Below are 21,413 nucleotides of genomic sequence, written 5' to 3' on the forward strand. Positions count from 1 at the left end.
CTTTCCCTTTACAGCCGATGTTTATTGTTTTTATACTGCGATTTTCATCAGGTAAGCTTCAGCGCCTTCACAGAACAGAACTGTGAGGGGCAAAGCCAACCTGCAACCTGATGAATTGAAACAACCAAATAGGTTCCATGCTCTATTTTATTTATTTTTCTGGAGGATAATTTTAGTTTAATTCTTTTGTATTTTTCTTTGGATTCCATATATATATATAATGATGACTGATCGTTCAACAGTTCTTTCTTTCCTAAATTATTTATTAAAATGAGTGTCCCGACGTTCACTCATTTTTTACATCTTGAGCACACCTATGTTCCAGTCACATGTTTTTTAAAAATTTGATTTTTTATTTTAAATTATTTTAACGTGTTTATTATAAAAATAAATTTTAAAAATAAAAATTATTATTTTAATATATTTCTAAATAAAAATCTATAGCGACTGCTCACCTCTGTATTCGTATAATCCTCTTCGTAGTGGAACTCTTTTCCATGAATGAGTTTAGGGTCAAATTTTTGACACGAAACAAAGCCCGAATCCCCTCATAACCGTTCGCAGATACACCGGCTTTCCATCATCTTCCCAAAACACTTGGCAAAAATGCATAAATCCTAACTTCAAAACCTAACCCCCCGTCTCCGTTGAAGAGCCAAACCTCACTCTCTCCCTCATATCCACTCTCGCTTTTTTTGCATATTTGTTTCTATAGCCCCTACTCTCTCTATCTCAAGTTTGCTGCTTCTTTTTTTTTTTTTTTTTTTGAGTTTTCATCCTTTTTGTTTTTCTATTTGCCACACGGGTTTTGAAGATTTCTTCAACTCGTTGCCTGGGATCATGGTTTTAGCATACGGGTATTCTTATGTTTGATAAAATTCCTCTGCGAGCTTTCCATATGTCGTGGGGATGCATTTTTTTTAAGATTCTTGTCAAGCTAGGCTCTTGAATGTGGGCTGGCTTTTTGTGTTTGTTTGATAGAAATCCTCTTTTTTTTCCTGCGTTTTTCTTGTTGAATGGACTGTGAAGATTTTTTGACATTACTGCATAGAATCTTGAGGTTGGGACATGAGTATGTTTCAATTTGAGGAAGAAATCAAGATATGCTCTCTCTGCGAGTCACTCGCAGATTCCGCAACTTTGCTGCTGCCGTTGCATTAACTCACAGCCTTCTTAAGCTTAAAGCTGAGAGAGACCTTGAAAAGCTATTTAATCTTTTCAAGGCCAATGCTGAGAATAAGCTTGTTGCGGAGAATCGGTTTGCACTTGAAGATACCGTTTCTCGCCTAGCTGGTGTTAACAGGTTTGATTACATTGAGGATTTACTTGAGCACCAAAAGACTCTTCCACAGGGTAGGCGCAAAGGGTTTATGGTGAGGATTATAATGTTGTATGGAAAGGCTGGAATGATAGAGCATGCTATCGATACTTTCCATAATATGCATTTGCGCGGCTGTAAAAGGACCGTTAAATCCTTCAATGCTACACTCAAGGTTTTGACTGGAACCCGTGATTTAGCAACAATTGAGACCTTTGTTAACGAGGCCCCAAAGAAGTTTGATATCGAGTTTGACATAGTTTCAGTTAACATTATTGTTAAGGCTTTATGTGAAAGGGGTATTTTGGATAAATCATATCTGCTCATGGTAGAGATGGAAAAGTCAGGGGTAACGCCAGATGTCATCACATACACCACACTTGTATCGACATATTATAAGAATAACAAAGCAGAGATTGGCAATGGATTGTGGAACCTTATGGTGCTTAAGGGGTGTTTACCCAATCTTGCAACATTTAATGTTAGGATTCAGTATTTGGTCAATATAAGACGGGCATGGCATGCAAATGATGCGATGCGTTTGATGCAGAAAATCGGGATTGTGCCCGATGAGGTTGCATATAATTTGGTTCTAAAAGGCTTCTTCCTTGCTGGTAATCTTGAGATGGCCAAACTGGTGTATTTTTCCTTACGTGGCAAGGGGCATAAATTTAATGCTAAAGTAGACCAAATAATGGTTCATTATTTATGCAAGGGTGGGGAATTTGATTTGGCATATACGATGTGTAGAGACTGCATGAGAACCAACTGGTTTTTGAACGTGGATACCATTCATACACTGCTTGAAGGGCTAAAGAAGAATGGGCAGCTTAACAAGGCTAAGGTAATCTTGATTTTAGCCAAGAGGAGAATGCCACCTTTTCCTTCAAGTCATTTGAGTTCCTTGCAGAGCTGTATTGTCTAGAAGTTGAATTGGGGTGATGGAAATACCCAGATAAGCCTGATTTTGTAACACCACAGCTTGACAGCAGGGACTATTCTTTTCACTATATCAAACAACAGAACTAAATGGACATCATATCTTCATCCTTAACATCAAACAGGGAACTTCCCCTTTCTTCGATTAATTGATTTTAGCGCCTTGATTAAGTTCCTGGTGAAATGAAAGTTCTGAACTTCTAGTGGATGGTGCCATGATTCTTGTAAGTTTTCATGCAATTTCTTCCTTTATCTGTTTCAAATCCTATGATCTCTCTTTCTAATCCATGAGTGTTGGAGCATGTGCTTTTTGGACTTTCACCGTGTCAATAATCACTATACTTGCTGAAAATCAATGTCTCGTGCCATCTTTATTCACCTTTGTCTGCTTGGATTCATGACATTTTTTTTTAAAATCATCATGCAACTTCCTCATTGTGTGGGGCATTTATTTATGAATACGACCATGTCTTCTGCCCTGACTTGTATGTTAGGCAAATTTTCATCAGATGTGTTATAGAAATTGGCTTTCAACTAAAATTCTGATTTGATTTTTCATTTCTAAGGTGATGCCTTTTTTGTGAAACTTTTGCAGCTTCATTTGACTAAGAGTTCGATAGCCAGCTGAAAAGGTTTCATCTTTTTCATATCTATTACTTAGATGGCATCGTTGGTAAGCATCAAATATTTTGCACATTTTTGTTTGCTGGGCTTAGCAGATGCATCGAGTTGATTTGTGGAACTTACTGCTTCATTGTTCTAAATGCCTTCTATTTCAGATTTGAACTTGTGTTAAGTAAATCACTATAAGCTGATAAATGTTAAGAGTGATGGCTGATGTTTTGATACAATTTTTTTCTATTTTCATTGTTATATACTTATATTGGAGTATGTGATGCAGGACAGCTGGAGGCTGTTTTAAGGCTGCAAACTACGATGTGAACAGTTATTTTAGGGTTTGAGGTGATCTTTTGATGGTCAATAGCTATAGGACTGATTGGGCTAGAACGTGTGGATGTTTAGTAATTAAATGGAGGTTGTTTGATGATTGGAATATGGGGGGGATTTGAATTGCTGGAACTTGTAAAAACTATTAGCCACTCTAAAATGGTTTCTAGGAGTCGCACTAGAGGATAGAAAACGAAGCTTCACACCTAGAGTTCTTAGGAGTCACACCTAAGAGAAGATTGAGTTTCTGGAATTTTTATTCATGAACTGATTCTTTCTGTATTGAAAGATTACATAACCTTTATATGGACTGAATCACTTCTATTCATGTATATTTACTAACGGATAGGTAGGAACAAAAAGAAGACACATTGGAGGGTTCTAATGAAATTGATTCATGAATACATGCTTCTTGTCCCGCCGTAAGGGAAAAAGGCATCCTTTCCTGTTCTTGAAATCCATCCCTCTGCTCAAATGGTAGGAATTCTTACCTTTTTCGTAATTGTAACTGTACAGGACAAAATTCACAAATCAAAATTGGCACAGCCTGAAAGGGAAGAGAGGAGACCTGTAAAAAGGATGCTGTTGCAAAGTAATGGGGCTACGGCCACAAGGTGGAATATTTTAATGGGGCTTTTTGGCAGCAGAAAATGAATTTGAATTGACACATTCTTGGTTTGTGGCATTCTATTAGAAATTTGACCTCATTGATTGATGCATTCAGTGCTCAACAGAGTAACATTTTATGGCTAGTCTCTGGTTTTGCAGATCTGGATTAAAGTGGGAATTGCTAGCAAACAATTGGTGCTGCATTTTTGGGCAAGAACAATAATGTCTTGTGATTGAGATACCTGAACGCCTTCCGCCGCGTTGTGAATTGAGTTTGGTTGTTTATAGGATTCTGTGTTTGACTAGGCAACTTCAAATGATACTTTTTAGCACTAGTATGATGAACGAAGCTTCAACCTGTTGCTCTAGTTTTGACTCTATGTTTCATACCTGAAATTCTTGTTGATCCGCGGTTAAATGTGCGATCTGCAGTTAAATTCCACTTTCTACAAATTGTTTTGGTTTTTACATTTGCTACAAAGTTTAGTATTTCTAGACAGGTTAAGGCGACAGTAATTTTAAATGCACGAAAGTCATTCCTGGATATCACACGATAACGGGGAAGAAAAACACACGACTGGAAAATCACCATGTAAACACGAGCCACCTCCCCAGTCCATGGTTTTCTGTCTCCCCTTGCAGCTTCAATGGCTTCTATGGAGGCAGGAGAAAGGCCTGAGTATGCTACCATGTCAGGTTCAAATCGAAGATGTAGCGAAAGAAAGGGTTTTGGTATAGCTTCCAGAAGTTCTGCAGCTTTCTGTTCAAAGGTTCTTGCAAGGCGTAATGATCCATAACAAGCTTGACAAAGTGCAGCTTTTGCATACTCTTTCTTTTCTATAAATTATGTATTTGATTCTGCAGCTCTAATATTGACTCTTATTATTTTCTATAAATTATGTATTTGATTTTCACTTTTCTTCGTATGCATATCCTTTTTTTTAAAAGAGAGTCAATTAAAATAAATAATAGGATGTCACGCAATATATAATAAAAAACAATGAATTCATATTTTTTTTAATTAACAATTAACAACAACATTTTCTTATGATATTGGATATGAAAAAACCATTCTAAAAGTTTTATAGTATTTGAGGAGTAATTAGCAAGACTTCATTAAATTCTTTTTAAAACTAAATTAGAAAAAAGAAGAAGACAAATACAAGAAAATAAAAAATAAAACTTATGATTCATCAAAAATAATAATAATAATTGGAAACATTCAATATTGCCAAGGAAAAAAGATAAATATGAGGACAAACAACTTCCGTCCAGTCAATCACTGATTTTCCGGGAAAACTCTCCCGGTCTCAAATTTGTTTCCAAAAGGCAAATAGCCAGCCCATCATGGTAGGGGTGTTGTGTGTTAATTTATCCAAATTCCACGTCATTGAAAATGACTACTGTACGAAGACAGCTAATAAGCCGTGGAGTTTTTGAGCATGGAGGCGGTGCTCATGCCATCCAACCCGAAAAGAAAATTAAAAATGGGTAAGGCTACGTGTACGTGACCCGATAGAGTAGGTGAGAAGCCTACTCAGCATGTGGGCTCTGATGTGTCGGAATCATCCAAATACACGTGGCGTACATGAAGAGATCATCACCACCGTGTTCTTTCTTCTATAAGTAAAACCCACAGATTCTATCCGTCTGCATAATCGGAGTTGCCGTGACCATTTCGACTTCTTCGCCTCATAATCATTCGCCTTTTGTTTTTGGTTCTTGGATTTGTTTGATAATGAAGGACCACATGGGAAACTCACTCCACCTCAAGTCTTTTGAATCACATCTCACTTTTGTGTAGATCAGTTGAGGAATCCATTAATTTCTACCGGGATGTTCTTGGTTTTGTGCCAATAAGGAGGCCGGGATCTTTCAACTTTGATGGGGCATGGTACGTAAATCGCCTTACACCCCCCGGCCCTTGCAACCCGATACTGTAAAGATCTCAAGAAATTGACTTCATAGCAAAAAACAAAACATCACAACTTTCTTCATAAAGGGATTTCTTTTTTTGATCTTTCATCATTCTGTTTGATTGTTCATGCAGGCTATTTGGTTTTGGAATTGGAATTCATTTACTGCGATCAGAAAACCCAGAAAAGATGCCAAGGAAAAGTGAAATTAATCCCAAGGACAATCATATCTCGTTTCAGGTAATTTATTAAGAATTGGAATTTATTCAGAGTGATTTCACCATCTAATTAACAAGTTGTTAAAAGCTAAAATGTTCTTGTTATGTTAAGAAGAAGGAATATGCATGCTAAATGTAACGCGTCAACTTCTGTCGTCGTATACAGTGTGAGAGCATGGGAGCAGTGGAGAAGAAGCTGAAAGAACTGGGAATTGAGCATGTGCGAGCATTAGTGGAGGAAGGTGGGATTCAGGTTGAACAGTTGTTCTTTCACGACCCTGATGGATTCATGATCGAGATTTGCAACTGTGATAATCTCCCAGTGATCCCTCTGGCGGGCGAAGTCGCTCGATCATGCTCTTGCTTGAACCTTCAAACGATGCAGCAGGAGAGGCCAATGCTCCAGCAGGAGAGAGCAATTTAGGTGCAATATGGTCGATAAAATTCTATGAATCTTGTTCGTCAATGAAGCCAGTGGTCCAGCAGGGGAGAACACAACTTGGTTGGCTGGTGCCATATGGTCAATAGAAGCAGCTTCTGGGTCTCTGGTCTCTGTTGAGTGCATTTTTTATATTCCTTTTTGTTGGTTGGTTCTTGTACTGTTAATAAAAACAAAGCAAATGAGATCCTATGTGGAGATGATCATCTTGCTTCATTCTATTTATTCATTTGATGAGAAGGAATCTATTGAAAGTTTTCTTTTTTGTGGAATTTTTCTTCGTTGCCCCGGTAAATAGAAATAAATCAATGCTTTTGGATTGGTTTAGAAGATATCACGACATATGTTTGGAGCTTGTTTGGTTTTGTCTTAACAATTATTTTTGTAAAATAATTTTTATTTAAAAAATATATTTAATTCTTCCTGAAAGTTGGATGCCCCCTCTGCTACTTGGAACCATATAGGCCGAGTGGTTGTTTTTTTCTTTAGGTCGGTGAATGGAGGTGGTTCTTTTTTGTTTTTGTTTTTTGAAATGTGATTGAAATATAAATTCATTTGATGAATTAATATTAAAAATAAATTTTAAAAAATAAAAAACTTTATTTTCTCTTGAAGTATTTTTTACACCAATATATTTAAAGCCGAAAAACTCTATTTTCCCTCCTCCAAAGCGCCTACAAAAACATATATATATATATAATCCTAATAAATAAATAAATCAAAGAACTAACAATGAAACATAGAAAAATAATAGAAACAAGGTGTAAAATTCAACTCTTATCAAGTCAGAAAAAGAAAATTTAAGATTTCTTGTTCAAATACAATGCTTCTCTATCTAGAAAACTAGTTTTTTAGTTTTTCAAATTTATGGTGACTTTGAAAAAATATATTTTAGTGGTTCTTCATAGTTTTCTTTTACAAGTTTTTTAATATTTTCTAAATTAAAAAAAAAATGGACAGTAAAATATTTTATTTTACATACAAGCACTTTTTAACAATGTAAACGATTATATTGTTTTTTTCACATTCTTATATTTAGTTAGTTTCACAAATTTAATTTTTATTTTTAGATTTAATATAAAATATATTTAATTTAAAATATATTTTTTCATTGTATTTTTTAATTTTGAAGGAAATAAAAATTAGTATTATAAATTAAATTATCCCGAGTACAAAATATTAAGATGACTATTATAAATTCTGGTTTTGATTTCTGTAAAAAAATAGCTGTAATGTTGATGTATTTTTTAATTTTTTCAGATGAAAAGACTTGTCTTTTTTTTTTTTTTTTTAATAAATGAATACCTTTTCCAATCTTCTATATCAAGAAAAGAAAAGAAAATGAAAAAAATAAGAAAAAGGATCACAACCAAATGTCAAAAAGAGGCAAGTTAGTGAGTTGGGCCGGCTATTAGTGATGGGTAATCTTATAATTTTGAGTTGGTCTCGACTAATAACTTTTTTCTAGTATGGGCTTTTCCCAGAGCCTAATTAAAGCCCATCCAGCATGTTCAGATCATAAGCATAGCCCAATGGATTTTCAGCCCAACTCGTCCCCCGCCCCCCTAAAACCCCTTCTCATGAGTCTCATCTTGCTCGCAGTCGGAGTTCAACGTTCATCATCATATCATATGGAGTCTCTCCACCGATGCTCTCTCCGTCTCCTCCCGATTTCACTCGCTGAAAAATGCTTTAAACCCACCGCTCTCCCACCGATATTTCGTTTTACCCGAATGCTCGTTCCAAAACCCGAGTTCATGAACCCAAACCCCCACTTCACTACCCGGAAATCTCTCTCTTCCTCTCACACAGCCAAAGCGGGCTGGCTTCTCGGTATGGGAGAAAAGAAGAAAACCAACTTACCTGATATAGTTAAAGCGGGTGACCCGGTTCTGCACGAGCCCGCCCGGGAAGTTGACCCGAAGGAAATTGGGTCGGAGAGGATACAGAAGATAATTGATGATATGGTTAAGGTTATGAGAATGGCTCCTGGTGTTGGTCTCGCTGCTCCTCAGATTGGAATCCCCTTAAGGGCTGGTTTTTCTGTTTCCCTCTGTTTATTTTTTAAAGAAAGTTTGGTGATTGTTAATGCTTTTTAGCTTACATGGAACTGAGGGTATACAAAATTGTGAAAATCTAGGGAATGTGGGGGTCCATCTTTACCTGTTAAAGATTTGTTTAGCACAACTTTGAATATGCTAGATGGTGATGGTGATAGACTGAAGTAGAATTAAGTAGATTACAGTTTTGGGTTTTATAGATTTTGAGTGATGAAAAGTTCTCAAGTGCCAGCGTTTAAGTTTTTAGTCTGCATTGAAATCAAAGGAATAGGAAAAAAACATTGACAGGTGATTGAGAATCCAAGACACCATTTCCCCACTACCACGACATTTATTGTTAGCAAACCATTTGATGTGCTATATATCCAAAGGGTTTCAGCTCTTGCAAATGCCTTGCAATCCCAACACAAGAAATCTACTCCATGTAACAAAAGTTTCACCATTTTTCATTTCTGCAGATCATAGTTTTGGAAGATACAGCAGAATATATTGGTTATGCACCCAAGAATGAGACTAAAGCACAAGACAGACGCCCTTTTGATCTCTTGGTACGTTTGTTTGTTTGGTTATGGAGAACATTCCAATAAATATATAGATTTTCAGCATCCAAGAATTTTCACTTTACTTTTACAATTTATTAGCTAATTTGGGGCAGGTGATCGTGAACCCAAAGCTTAAGAAGAAGAGCAATAGGACCGCATTCTTTTTTGAGGGGTGTCTGAGGTAAGATGGAAGATCCATGATGAAATTTGGTTTCCTGCTGCGTAGTTCTTTTTTCACTTTTGACCTTTTACCTATGTTCCAAATAAAATGCTACATTATAACTAAATGTTCTACCATGGTACATATTCTTATGTGCACAAAACAAAGTAAATAATACGCACATGCACCTTTCGTTGTCTGAAGTTTATTAAAAAGTTATGGAAAATATTTTCCAGAAGCTGACATTTCATCCCTTGTTAACAAGCAAAGAAATTGGTCCTACCTTCTCCGCTTCCTCAGTTCCCCTAGTGATTGTGTATATTGCTAGGAAATTCACTTAACTATCTTCATATAATCATGCATGGGGATGGCTTTTTACCCTCAATTTTCGATATTAAATGGTGGGTTTTAAGACTTATGGAGTGTGAACCTGAAAGAACCATGGCAATTCTGTTGATACTTGTGCACACACACTCATTTTAGGCTCCTAGTTTTGTTTGTATGCTGAAATCAGATCATTCGGATATGTATCTTTGACACACTCTGATTCACACAAAGTTGAAAGCTCATTCTTTACAAAGCTATTTGTTTTGTAAGTGCTTAAGTTTGTGCTTTTCTTTTCCCTTCCTTTCTGTTTCCATGCATTTATATCTTGACAAATATTACAGAAGTTGAGGCTCACTGTATAATCAGGCTGCTTGAGTTAGTTTCAAGATGTAGGACACAATATGACAGCTTAGGCACCATAAAAATTTCTAGAGAACGAGATGAATGAGCAAGATTGAAGAGATACGAGATAAGGGGTCATTGCTTGGTTCTGCCATAAAACTAGAAGTCTTAGGCTTTCAATCTTAAGGGTGCAGGTTCAGGTCCCGAGAGCAGTCACTCATGCAAAATGATGGAGCGTAGGACTGTCACCAAATTCACCTCTTATGCTTCCACTTTAATGGTGTCAAAACTAAGTTATGGAAATATGCATGAGAGGTGGGCACCTCTAGTCTTATACATGCTATATTTGTGAATTTTGAAGCACTTGCTCACTTACAAATGTACCCTTCTTTTAATAAAGAAAAGAGGAGGTTTAAATGTTAGAAGGCAGATGCAATGTTCTTCTCGTTGGAAGATTTCATCCTGCTGAAGTTGATCTTGTACATTTAAAATAAGAAATGTTCATGAGCCTTGATATGAGAGGTCTCCCCAAGTTGATTTCTGTTTGCTAGCGTTTTGGTGAATAGATGGATCAAATTTGTTCCCCCAGTTACAATGCCACGATATTTTGCATTTTGCAAACCAGTAACAGGTAGAATAATTATCGATTAAAGGTGCACTTATTTCTCTACCACTGTTTTTTTTTTCCTCCTTCTCTTTTCACCAAGATACCATCCAGGTGTTATTGGTTTCCATTAGCAGATAACAAATTGTTAATTTCTTTATGGATAGCGAAAAGTTTTTAAATTGATGAGCAATGCAGGTAATCTTTTTTTTCTTATGGTATTTTTGCAGTGTTGATGGGTTCAGAGCAATTGTGGAGAGACATCTTGATGTTGAGGTTGAAGGTTTGAGTCGCGATGGCCAGCCTATCAAAGTGGATGCTTCTGGTTGGCAGGCTCGTATCCTACAGCACGAGTGTGATCATTTGGAAGGAACTCTTTATGTTGACAAGATGGTCCCAAGAACATTCAGAACTGTGGAAAATTTGGACTTACCTCTTGCTGAGGGTTGCCCAAAGCCTGGTTCTCGCTAGCTGGTGCTAGAGGTTAACTTTTAGTCTGAAATCCAATTTATGGGACATGGTGAAATCAATTATCTGATGCTTCCTGATCAATTTGATTATGTAGTAATCATAGCTTTAAATTCTCTTTTTTTTCTTTTGTTCTTCTGGAAGAACTGCACAGAAAAATATGATTATTCGTTCTGCCAGCATGTTCCAAATGGTTTCTGCTGTTCAACTTTGAATGTTGTTTCAGCTGAAAGTAAATGGATTTTTTTTTTCTTGCTCTAAACTGTTCATGGCTGCAAATTGAGATTCTGGAGTGTCCAGATGTTGGCACTACTGATAGCTTAAAATTTGCATGATGTATTTTAGCATGTTCCCTCTTTATAGCTGTGACACAAATGCTATCATTTGCAACACCAAAAACTCAAAAGAAACCATCACATAAATAAAAAAGACTTGGGAAGAATATCATAATGAAATTTTGATTCCGTATTTTATCGTTGTATTCTATCATTCTCTCGATGACATGCAGTAATCTGTTCTGGCTTTCTTGCAGAAATCTGTAGTACACTGACTTGTTTCTAGCAAATAGGCAATGATACTGGTTAATCAACAATTTTGTTAATGCTTAGAAATCGATGCGGCACTGGTCTAAAATATATTCATAGGATTTTTTATTCCCCATGATTCATTAAATTTATGCCGCCTGTCACTTGAATTGTCAAGTTAGTTCTTAGCTTGGTAGCACAACAAATAGAAAACAAAATACAGGCAGCGAAAGCTGATTTTTTCTGTGAAATTGCTAACTACTTTTCATTCTCGGTTACTTGAAGCCACATTGTCTTCATGGACGGAGTTAGAATTATTTATTAGAAAATAAAAAAAATATAATATTTTTTTAAATTTATTATATATGAATTGTAAAAATAAAAATAAAATATATGATTTAGTTTTATTTAAAGAATATATTATAAAACATATAATAATCTTTATACAGGGTAAGAGGTTTAGAGCAATATCAAAATAACTTAAAGCGATGAAGTTAATTTTAATTTCATGATGTATTCATCACTTTAATTTTATTGGTCTTTGTACTTATTAAATACAAACATACAAAATATATAAGAAATATTAGCTAAAACGAAGCATTATTTATGTTTAATAAACTTTGAAATAAAATAAAAAATAATAAAGAATGATTCTTACATATTTATTTTAATTGTGCTCGTTGTTCTTTCATAGAATAGAAATCATCGATTATCATATCAATTGTGAATCTTTCAGCAATTTCTTTTTCTATATAGACAATTAAATAATTTACAAGAAAATCATCATCCATTCAATTACGAAGTCTTGTTTTAATAATCTTCATTGTTGAGAAAACTCGTTTAGTAATTACTGTCGAAACATGAAGAGTCAAGATAAGCCAAATCGACTTGTCAATGAATGAATAAATTATTGATTTTTCTGTTTCAACCAATCATTGACATAAATCAGCAATTGATAATATATTCTTTAAGTTTGGATGATTGGGCACATCAAGCTTATAATGTTGCAACATAAATCTCAAATGAATTTTTGCTTGGTCAAAAAAATCTTCAAGATAGAACTTGTCAACAAGTAAGCATATATCTTCAACATTGAATAATTTATAGCTATTTTTAGGATCTAAAGTTGTGTTCAATTTTAAAAGCTTGATCGCTTGTTCATTGAATCTATTATTTAGTTCTTGCAATTGCTAATCAATGATAGCTGTAAATATATAAACTCGGTAGTGATGTTCAAATGTTACTGATTTTATTTTACAATGAGATCGTCCCACACTAGAAAAACAAGCATCCATATCAGGAACTTCAATGCCTTGATGCTTATAAAATGATGTAACTTCTTCTAAAAGAGTTTCTTAACCATCATATCTTGACTTCTGAATTAAAGTCTTTGTGCTAGTCATCAAATGCATAGCATTTAAAATGTCTTGAGATTTTTGTTGCAAGGCTTGACAAAGCACATCAATAATTTTTTTTTTAACCTTTTTTTTACTTTATATTACTATTATTATTATTATTATTATTCGAATTAGTAGTATTATAGTAATTTACTATTAAATTACTATTATATTATTAATATATAACATTCTTCATTATATGTAAGTTACCAAAGTATGGATATTCACTCTCATAATATATATATTGTTTGTCATTGTACTGTTAATGAGTCATTCTTTCCTCTCTCTCTCTCTCTCCCTCTCCCTTCTTTTCATTCTCACTAGTCTAATTAGTATTTTCTCTTCTCAATCTTCTTCATAGTTGACTTTTATCTCTACTGATTAGGTCACCCTACCAACATCTAAACTCTTTAATAATCTTTTTTCTCAATTTGTCTTGTCTCTAGTAGTTTAGAAACAAAAACCTACATGTTCTAAGTCCATCTTATCTTCCTTTTAATATCCACACCCCCTCGCCTTTCTCTCATCATATTGCCACTCTCTTTCTAATGTTCTTTTTATTCTTATCTACCACTCTAAGTCTAAATTTTCTTGTTGATCTTGGCTCACTACCACATCATCTTTCTTTTCTTTTCATATCTCCTCTAAATGTACAAAATGAACATCATATAATCTTATGACTTAATCCTACTTGTCCTTCTAAAGCGTTGTTAGCATCCTTTCCGACTCTATCCCTAAACCATTATCTTTTACTAAGACTAAATGATATCTTAAACGACAATCAACTATGAATATTAAAATTTTTGCTTTGACTTCTAATGATACTTGGTTCTTGGTACCATAATACCCTATTATGAATATGGTAGGTTGTGAGTAGGTATACAAGATTTAATGTAGGGTATACAAAACTCTTAAACACGACAAAACATGTTTAGTGGACAAAGGCTATCATCAACAAAAAAAAGGGTTGATTTTCAATAAATATTTAGTTTAGTAGTGAAGCCTTGTACTGTTTGGACAATGCTTAGTGTTAGTGTTACTCATGGCTTGTTGGTACATCAACTTGATGTCCAGAATGCTTTCATTAATAGGTTTATTGATGTAAAAGTGTATATAACTTAGCCCCTGATTTTTTTTTATCCTTAGTTGCCACACCATGTTTACAAACTTAGTCATTCTCTTTATTATATTTGAAAAACACCATATGCATGGTTTGATTGGCTTAGTTAGTTACTGGTCTCCTTTGGATTTAATAGCTCTAAAGCTAATACTTATTCATTCTTCGTTTTATTAAGGCTATGATATTTCTTTTGGTTTATGCTGATGATGTTTTACTAACTAGTGGCAATTCAGTCTTTCTAAAGCATTTTATTACACGTTTAGGTACTAAATTTACTATTATGATCTTGGCCTTTTTAATTATTTCCTTGGAGTCGAGGTTTCTTCCAATGTAAATGATCTTGTCTTTCAAAATTATAATACAATGATGATCTTTTAATAAAGCTAGTATGTTTGAGTGTATGCCAATCACTACTTCTATTGTTGCTGGTTCTTCTTTGTCCAAATCAACTAGCATTCCTTATTCAAATCCTATACAATTTAGATGATTAGAGGTGCTCTTTAGTAGCTCATGTTCACTTGACCTAATATATGCGTTGCAATTAACAAGATATGTTAGTTTATGCATTCTGTCATGGATATTCAATTGTTGGTACTTTATTATTTAGATTGCACTTAATTCATTATAGTTATCTCTCACTCAATAGGTTTAGTGATTCTAATTAGGTTGGTAGTATTGATGACTAAAGGTCCACTAGTTATTATGCTATTCAACTCAGAATAACTTGATCTCTTTGAAATCTAGCAAACAACACATTGTTACTCACTCTTATATAGATGTCAAATATAAAGCTATTGTCAATTCTATTATCGAATTCAAAATGGTCAAATCTCTACTTCATGAACTTTGTATTTTCAGAACAACTCACCATTTAGTATAATGTGATAACTCAGAAGCCATTATCTGTCTGCTAATTTAGTGTTACATGCTTGCTTGTAATATGTGAAAATTGATTTTCACTTTGTACATGATATGATTTCTCAAAAGAAACTTTGAGTTCAATTTATTGTTTTTAATGATTGGATTGTTAATGTGCTAAATAAAGGTAACCTCTCTTATCATCTCCATTTATGTTTTTATGATTCAAGTTAGATATAGTACCTATCCCATTCGTTGAATATAGTACCTATTCCATTCAACTTGCTAAGAAGTATTGAAGTAATATATGGTCAAACATAACTTTAGGCTCAACTAGATATAGTTATTTGTTGTATTATTAGTAATACAAAGCTTATTAAACCAATGTTGTCAATTTCATTTCGTTTCGTCTGGAATAACCAAAACATTTCATATCAATTAAAAAAAGGGAACAAAATGGAACAATTTTCATCTCATTTCAAATCTCGATCCGTTTTGGATTTTTCGGCTAAATTTCGGATGGAATGTTCTAGTTTCATTTCACATGTTTCGTTCCGGTCTTGAAAAGTCATTGAAACAAATGGAACCTGGTTCAATTTAATTAATTAAAACCACCCAAGTATAAAAAGCTCTTTTTTATTACTATTTTCAATAACAATGATATTAATAATAATATTGAAAATTATTATTATAATTTTTATTAACAATGATATTAATTTTTTAAAATTAGATTTATCATTAATATATATGGTTTGTATTCATGTTTTTTTTTTTTTTTCATATTTATACTTTGTAGAAATTTGCGCAAAACAAGAAATGTTTTAGATCCTATTAGCCTTGATAACATTGATCTAGCTTTATATTTAAAATATTTGTGTTAAAACATTTTACTTTCATAATATTTTAATATTTTGTTTAAGTTGAATTACTTTAAATTAAAAATCTATTTAATGTTGATTATTTAAAAATATTTTAAATTTTAAAATTATATTTATTTGACATTATGTTTGTATTACATAACTTATAATTAATTTATTTTGAATTTGAATTATATTTATTGAATTTTATATATATATATATATATATAAAACACCTATCAAAACAGAAATGAGAAGCTTGCATTAAAGTTAGCAGGTGCTGGTTGAATCACTCCCTGTGTATATGCAATACACCTGTACATACTGATTATTGAAATAGAATACACGACAACAACACACGATTATAGTTCACGGCAAGTTTTCCCCTTTCTCACGAGCTGTTTCTCTACCCTTGTTCTATTACCATGTCTTAAACTTATCACAGAGAATTGAGTCCTAAAAAACATGGACCATGATTCTCTTCTGGTTTGGCTTTTTAAATTGTGCAGTTTGTTTTCAAAAAGACTGAAGGAGGTGGGATGGGACTTTCTCCTTGATGAAGCCTTCGCTGCATGAGAAGCAAGGAGAAGGGTGCACTAGACCCCGGCTTGAGCCATAAGCTTGCCAACAAAAAGACCTTGTCGATCCCCCTGTGTGTGACAGAAGTTGAACATCTTCCAAGTATAGTCCTTTACAGGGGAAGTCGTCGCTGCAAACAAATTTTATAGCTTCCTCAGTTGCTGAAGTTCCTTTGATACGCCTAAAGGATATATTCTCCACTTTAACAGCTGAAGTCTGCATTCCACGGCATTAATAAGTCATATAATCTCTTCAATTCAAGAAATGCATTCAAATTATATACCAGCCAAAAAGAATCATGCAGCGGTAGCTATCCAACACAACCGTCTCAGTGGCGATTAACTAGGACGCATTCCTTAAGGCTACTGACTGGGAACATGTCACTGTAACCCTTATTGTTGAATGTTTGACCATCGTGTGATGAGTGTGAGATGCTGGCCAAATCTATATGCATTTAAAGGTCCAATATGATTCATAAAAAGCGTGGCCCATTGCTTATAAATTCGTCAACAATTTCATATTCCTGGCTCTAAAATCTGATAAAGGCCAGTACCATACCTGATTTGCACATGGCACGTGTGCATCACAATAATACTGATCTATTATAATTGGATTTGATACGTTTTCCATGAATATGTTCTGGAATGTGATATTTGTGGCATTACCACCACCTCCCTGGTGAAGTTCAAAGAGGTCAGGATTCGATTAATTACAAAGAATTCACTAGTTAAAACACCTGTCTATCCATTCAGAGATGCACGTAGAGATTTGTGTGTGCTCAGGTGTGTGGCAGAGAGATAGAACTTTACCTGCCATGTTTTTATCCGCACCCCGTTATCAGTGTTGGAAAGGAAAGCTCCATCAACCATTACATCCCGCACCAATGATGACGAGTTTGATTTCCCCAAGCTCCCAATGCTAATGAATACAAACAAGAAAAGTTTAAGAACGTAAGACGTTCATGATACTGCAGTGCTAGAGAGTGCCGGGCTTTGTTATTACCTTATACCATGGCCTGGCCCACAGGCAATGTTTCTGATTTTGATTCGTGAAGAGTTGCTGACTATAGAGATGCAATCATCTCCTAGATGCAAAATTGGAACTCATGATAACATTTCCACTCAAAATACGCATAAAAAATGCAAGTGTGAAGCCTCAAGCTTTGCATACCACAAGTTCACAAGCTTCGTTTGAAAGACATGGAGTTGGAAAAGGGATCATCATGTTCTGTTCCACCATATCAGCAACTAAAATAAAATAGATACTCTTCTTTTCTTTTTAAAAATTTGAGCACCATTTATTTAAAGGAACCAAATATCAACGAATCAATATATCTATGGTTAAATCCAAGGTAAGTGACTTTTTGATACAATGGAAAGCTCTTATAGACCATTAACTGAATTTGAAGTTCACTGTATGAAACTTGTGATTGATTGAATAGGGTGTATCATAAGAATATACATATGATGCTCTATTTAAATTTGCACATAATGAAGTGATATTTTGATGGCAAGCTCCGATCCAGGCTAACACATCAGTATAAAAGACTGTAACTGATATCGACCACCTATATCTTGTGTTCATCGATAGTTTTCTTGGGAAATTCATTAAAAAATCAAGTTTAGGCCTCCATAACCCAATAGCCTATATTTTAGGCCTCCATAACCCAATAGCCTATATATCTCCCAAATCAATCCTCTGCACAAACAATATCATTCTGGTCCTATATCTCACGAATTTTTTTGTGAACCTCGGGAAAAGAAAAAAAAATCCATCCCTAAAATCCCAACTTAAGATGATATACTCTAGCTAACCATCTTTTTCTGAGTTAGAAAAGTTTAGCTTCAAGAAAATCCAATTCGAGATTCTTTCTCCAAACTATCTTCAATTAAACATACTGTGTTATACTTTAATGGGCAGCATCTTATGGAGAAAATATAATGGATATATGGAACATTGTACTTCTGCTCTGAGCATGTAAGGTAAAACTAGAACCCCAGAACTTTTTTGTAACATCATAAGCCAAGTCTTAACCACTTGTGCTCAGCCTAACCACAGAAATATCATGTACTTGTGCATTTAACGAGCTACAAGGAATATATCCATTAACAAGCTGATATTAATATGGAATTGAAAAAATATTATAATAGAGAGGTCATCACACATGTTGAAAAATTATTATAGCAGAGAGGTCATCACACATGACAATCAAAGAATGAAACAGACATTAAATAGTGTTGCAGCAGGTATTTTTATTTCATTCTCAATCAAACCTGATTAAACTATTATCATTAGCCCAAATGAAAAGACACATGACTTCCAAGTGCAGCTATCAAAGCAACTAAAAGAATTGTTGAAATGAACTCAAATGAAATAAAAATATCTGTTCATAAATGAAGATTCCTGCATGGCATGTCATAAGCAAAATTATTAACATACTCTCTTTGTTTTGCAGTTGCAAATAACATTATCAAATTATACTTATAAAGAAATGTCTACATGCATCAAAAAGTTGCAAACTTATGAAGCAAACACAGAAGGAAGAGAAAACACATTTACGTCATGATGCTAATAATAAAACTATGTGCCAGTTTCCAGAATTACCAACCTGTTCTAACAACACTATCCTTGATCTTTACTCCATGGGATGCACTGATGTGGATTCCATCAGTGTTGGGGCTAACAGCAGGTGATTTCACTACAAGATGGAAAGTCATAACCCTGAGACAATTAGTGAATGCTATGTGCATCTTTTGACCACAGACCACCTTAAGATTCTCGACTTTCAAATCCTTGCACCTGTGGAAAGTAATGGCCTGCAGCACGATTACTATACTAGATTAGAGTGTTTAAAAAGTGAAAGGAAAACATTGTTCTTGAGGAAAAAATAGGATGAAAGATACAACAGAATAAGTAAATTAATGGAACTAACTGCATTGCTTAAAGAATAAAGCAGCACTAACCGTTGGAGCATTTCGGCATGGCTGTTACAAACAATTGAAGCTATAGTTAAAAAAAAATGCGTGAATAAAAAAAATATGAGAAAGATTTAGGTACGAGTCACAGAAATACATTGGTTTTGTTGATCTTGCAAGACTGAGCCCACCATAACCATCCCCTACCATTGACAGTTCCTCCCCCTTCTACTGTAAGGTGTTTTACCCCATGGAAGTAGAGCCACTTGCGATGATTTAAACCTTTCCAAGCAGCAGGGTCTTCAGGAGCAACAATCGTACCAGAGATCTATTAAATCACAATTCCAATGCAGTAACTGATAGGGGAACAATATTCACATAGAAGGAAGAAATGATGCAAATCACAACAAAACAGTTAGTTGTTATGCTTACATCAAGAGTGACCTTTGACTTACAAGGCCCTCCGAAATCAACCGGATGGACCAGAAAATTATAACCAGCTGGAATTACAATCCTGGTTCGACCCCGGAAAGAACAAGCCATCTCCCAAGCTTCTTTGAAAGCCTGTAAGCCAATAAATAATACCACGTCAAGAGAATTTATACTTTACAATAACTTTGCACATGGTTAAAATACATAGTAAGACATAAAAAGTCCAAACAAACTCTTAAAAAGATCTGAAATTTTTGCTTGAAAAGCAGATAATTGGCTGCTTGGTATTATGCAGTCTATTGCATCTCAATAGGCAAGGTTCAAAACTCTTTACCAAGACTTGGTAAAGAAAACATGATGGCTGATCGTATAGCCAGGTAATGGAGGAAAACAAAGAGGAAATAAAAAATTGTTCAGTTTTCACAACAACAATTGTTTAACCATTAAAATTGAAATGACTGACTTTCATTTGTTATCGAAAATTTGGTGAGACCATTCACGTGCACAAAGATGAGAGCATCATTTTGATTTCTTACAACATTCATTTTCTTTACATTCCAATAGAACAGAAAGAAATATATTAACCCAAACCCCACGTTGAAATTAAAATCTACAGCCTGAAGCTCATAACAAGTTCAAGTTTTCCTCGAACAGAAAACTAGCTGTGCTCAAGAAATATGATGTTCACTAGTTGCAATAGAAATTAAAGTTTTGTTGTCTAAACGAGCTCATACATTCCACCAAAAAGAAAAGAAATGGGAATCATTCAATTAGACATGGTACACCCACACATAAAGTTACTCAAAATTGTCCAAAATATACATGATTGCTGATTTGCTCAGAATCTCAAAATCGAATACCCCATACAGAGCCCATAAGATTCTAAACAAAAATCATGCATTCTTATAAAATGGGCATCATTCAACATGTAACACCACATTGACATTGACAAAAACAACCTATCAAGTCGAATGATCAACACTCAAGTAGAGTAACCAAACCACGTCGCACAACAGAAGACACAGATCAAATAAAACATTAAAAAAAACGTAGTGTATATAGTGGAAACCGTATAATGATGACATGCCTGAGTATCATTACTAAGACCATCTCCTTTTGCACCAAAATCACCGACAACAAGGACCCTTTTGGAACCGGGTCGGATTCTGGCTGGCGCGGATTGCGGGAGCTGAAGTAGAGAGTCAAATCCTTGTACACATACAAAACATGCACATATAAGCACACGTATAGTGCTAGTGCCTTTTGGACAAAAACCAAACCTCAGGTTGTTCATGTTCTGTCAGAGAGAACATGGGCATCAGAAACCTGGCGCCGACAGTTTTATGAACAGCAGATAGATCTAGTTAATCTATCTAACATTCTAAATTGAAAGCCGCTGTCACGGCCTTATTCTTTTCTTGATGCTGTGACGTCGTTTGAGGTCTTCCCGTTGTCATTCTGTTAATCATTGCCCAATGTCTGTGCTGTGTTTTATTATTAGTTTAAACAGTTCATCTCTTTTTTTTTTTAAAAATGATAATTAATTTAAGAAAGTTATATGAAACAATTAAATGATAAAATATATATTTTTATTTTTATTGAATATTTATGAGCAATTGTTTTTTATAAAAAAAAATTATACGAGGTTCATATATGATTATTTAAATATAACCATATAAAAAGTTCTAATCTTATATTATTTTTTAAAATATTATTTTACTAACTTTATTTAAAGATATTTTTATTAAAAAATTGTAAAACAAATAAATTAAAAATGAACAAAAATAGGGTGAAGAGCCAGGAATCGAGCTCAGGCCCACGAACATAATTGGGTTTGGAAA

At 34.3% G+C, this 21,413-nt stretch overlaps 4 protein-coding genes across 7 annotated transcripts; 3 read left to right on the forward strand and 1 right to left on the reverse strand.

Moving 5' to 3' along the window:
* The first annotated feature begins 88 nt into the window (after positions 1-88).
* LOC118034853 (pentatricopeptide repeat-containing protein At1g80150, mitochondrial) lies at positions 89-3,978 on the forward strand. Of its 2 annotated transcripts, XM_035040284.2 has the most exons (3): positions 89-2,481; positions 2,853-2,930; positions 3,722-3,978. In XM_035040284.2, the coding sequence occupies exon 1, from the start codon at positions 1,104-1,106 to the stop codon at positions 2,241-2,243; it is 1,140 nt and encodes a 379-aa protein (XP_034896175.1). In that variant the 5' UTR covers positions 89-1,103; the 3' UTR covers positions 2,244-2,481; positions 2,853-2,930; positions 3,722-3,978. The 2 variants fall into 2 exon arrangements, with proteins under 2 accessions (XP_034896175.1, XP_034896173.1); XM_035040282.2 differs by having other exon boundaries at positions 2,853-3,978.
* A 1,559-nt stretch (positions 3,979-5,537) lies between these two features.
* On the forward strand, positions 5,538-6,659 carry LOC118034913 (glyoxylase I 4-like). Its single transcript, XM_035040355.1, is given in 4 exon segments — positions 5,538-5,591; positions 5,593-5,708; positions 5,865-5,970; positions 6,115-6,659. Coding segments are annotated over 4 exon segments (519 nt in total). The 5' UTR covers positions 5,538-5,552; the 3' UTR covers positions 6,373-6,659.
* A 1,245-nt stretch (positions 6,660-7,904) lies between these two features.
* Positions 7,905-11,065, forward strand: LOC118034858 (peptide deformylase 1A, chloroplastic/mitochondrial). Its single transcript, XM_035040291.2, has 4 exons — positions 7,905-8,420; positions 8,906-8,995; positions 9,103-9,170; positions 10,653-11,065. Exons 1-4 carry the CDS (start codon positions 7,920-7,922, stop codon positions 10,891-10,893), a joined length of 900 nt encoding a protein of 299 aa, XP_034896182.1. The 5' UTR covers positions 7,905-7,919; the 3' UTR covers positions 10,894-11,065.
* A 4,882-nt stretch (positions 11,066-15,947) lies between these two features.
* LOC118034924 (probable polygalacturonase At1g80170) lies at positions 15,948-21,032 on the reverse strand. Of its 3 annotated transcripts, none has more exons than XM_073408945.1 (9): positions 20,660-21,029; positions 19,573-19,704; positions 19,298-19,468; positions 19,189-19,209; positions 18,834-19,041; positions 17,228-17,306; positions 17,035-17,143; positions 16,784-16,900; positions 15,948-16,441 (listed from the first exon to the last, which is right to left on the reverse strand). In XM_073408945.1, the coding sequence occupies exons 1-9, from the start codon at positions 20,864-20,866 to the stop codon at positions 16,163-16,165; spliced, it is 1,323 nt and encodes a 440-aa protein (XP_073265046.1). In that variant the 5' UTR covers positions 20,867-21,029; the 3' UTR covers positions 15,948-16,162. The 3 variants fall into 3 exon arrangements, with proteins under 3 accessions (XP_073265046.1, XP_034896259.1, XP_034896260.1); XM_035040368.2 differs by having other exon boundaries at positions 17,228-17,309; positions 20,660-21,028; XM_035040369.2 differs by lacking the exon at positions 16,784-16,900 and having other exon boundaries at positions 17,228-17,309; positions 20,660-21,032.
* Between the last annotated feature and the right edge of the window lie 381 nt (positions 21,033-21,413).

This window comes from Populus alba, chromosome 1 (assembly GCF_005239225.2).
Source record: "Populus alba chromosome 1, ASM523922v2, whole genome shotgun sequence".
Taxonomy (NCBI): domain Eukaryota; kingdom Viridiplantae; phylum Streptophyta; class Magnoliopsida; order Malpighiales; family Salicaceae; genus Populus; species Populus alba.

What these genes read in the sequence shown, in the direction of transcription:
- LOC118034924 (XM_035040368.2), bottom strand. Translation starts at nt 20,866, where the DNA reads ATGAACAACCTGAGGTTTGGTTTTTGTCCAAAAGGCACTAGCACTATA. An exon ending in AGTCAAAGGTCACTCTTGAT is followed by an intron (nt 19,469 to 19,572) that starts GTAAGCATAACA and finishes GTGATTTAATAG; the next exon opens with ATCTCTGGTACGATTGTTGC. An exon ending in GCAAGATCAACAAAACCAAT is followed by an intron (nt 19,210 to 19,297) that starts GTATTTCTGTGA and finishes TGTTTGTAACAG; the next exon opens with CCATGCCGAAATGCTCCAAC.
- LOC118034853 (XM_035040282.2), top strand. Translation starts at nt 1,104, where the DNA reads ATGCTCTCTCTGCGAGTCACTCGCAGATTCCGCAACTTTGCTGCTGCC.
- LOC118034858 (XM_035040291.2), top strand. Translation starts at nt 7,920, where the DNA reads ATGGATTTTCAGCCCAACTCGTCCCCCGCCCCCCTAAAACCCCTTCTC. An exon ending in AGATTGGAATCCCCTTAAGG is followed by an intron (nt 8,421 to 8,905) that starts GCTGGTTTTTCT and finishes TCATTTCTGCAG; the next exon opens with ATCATAGTTTTGGAAGATAC. An exon ending in GACGCCCTTTTGATCTCTTG is followed by an intron (nt 8,996 to 9,102) that starts GTACGTTTGTTT and finishes AATTTGGGGCAG; the next exon opens with GTGATCGTGAACCCAAAGCT.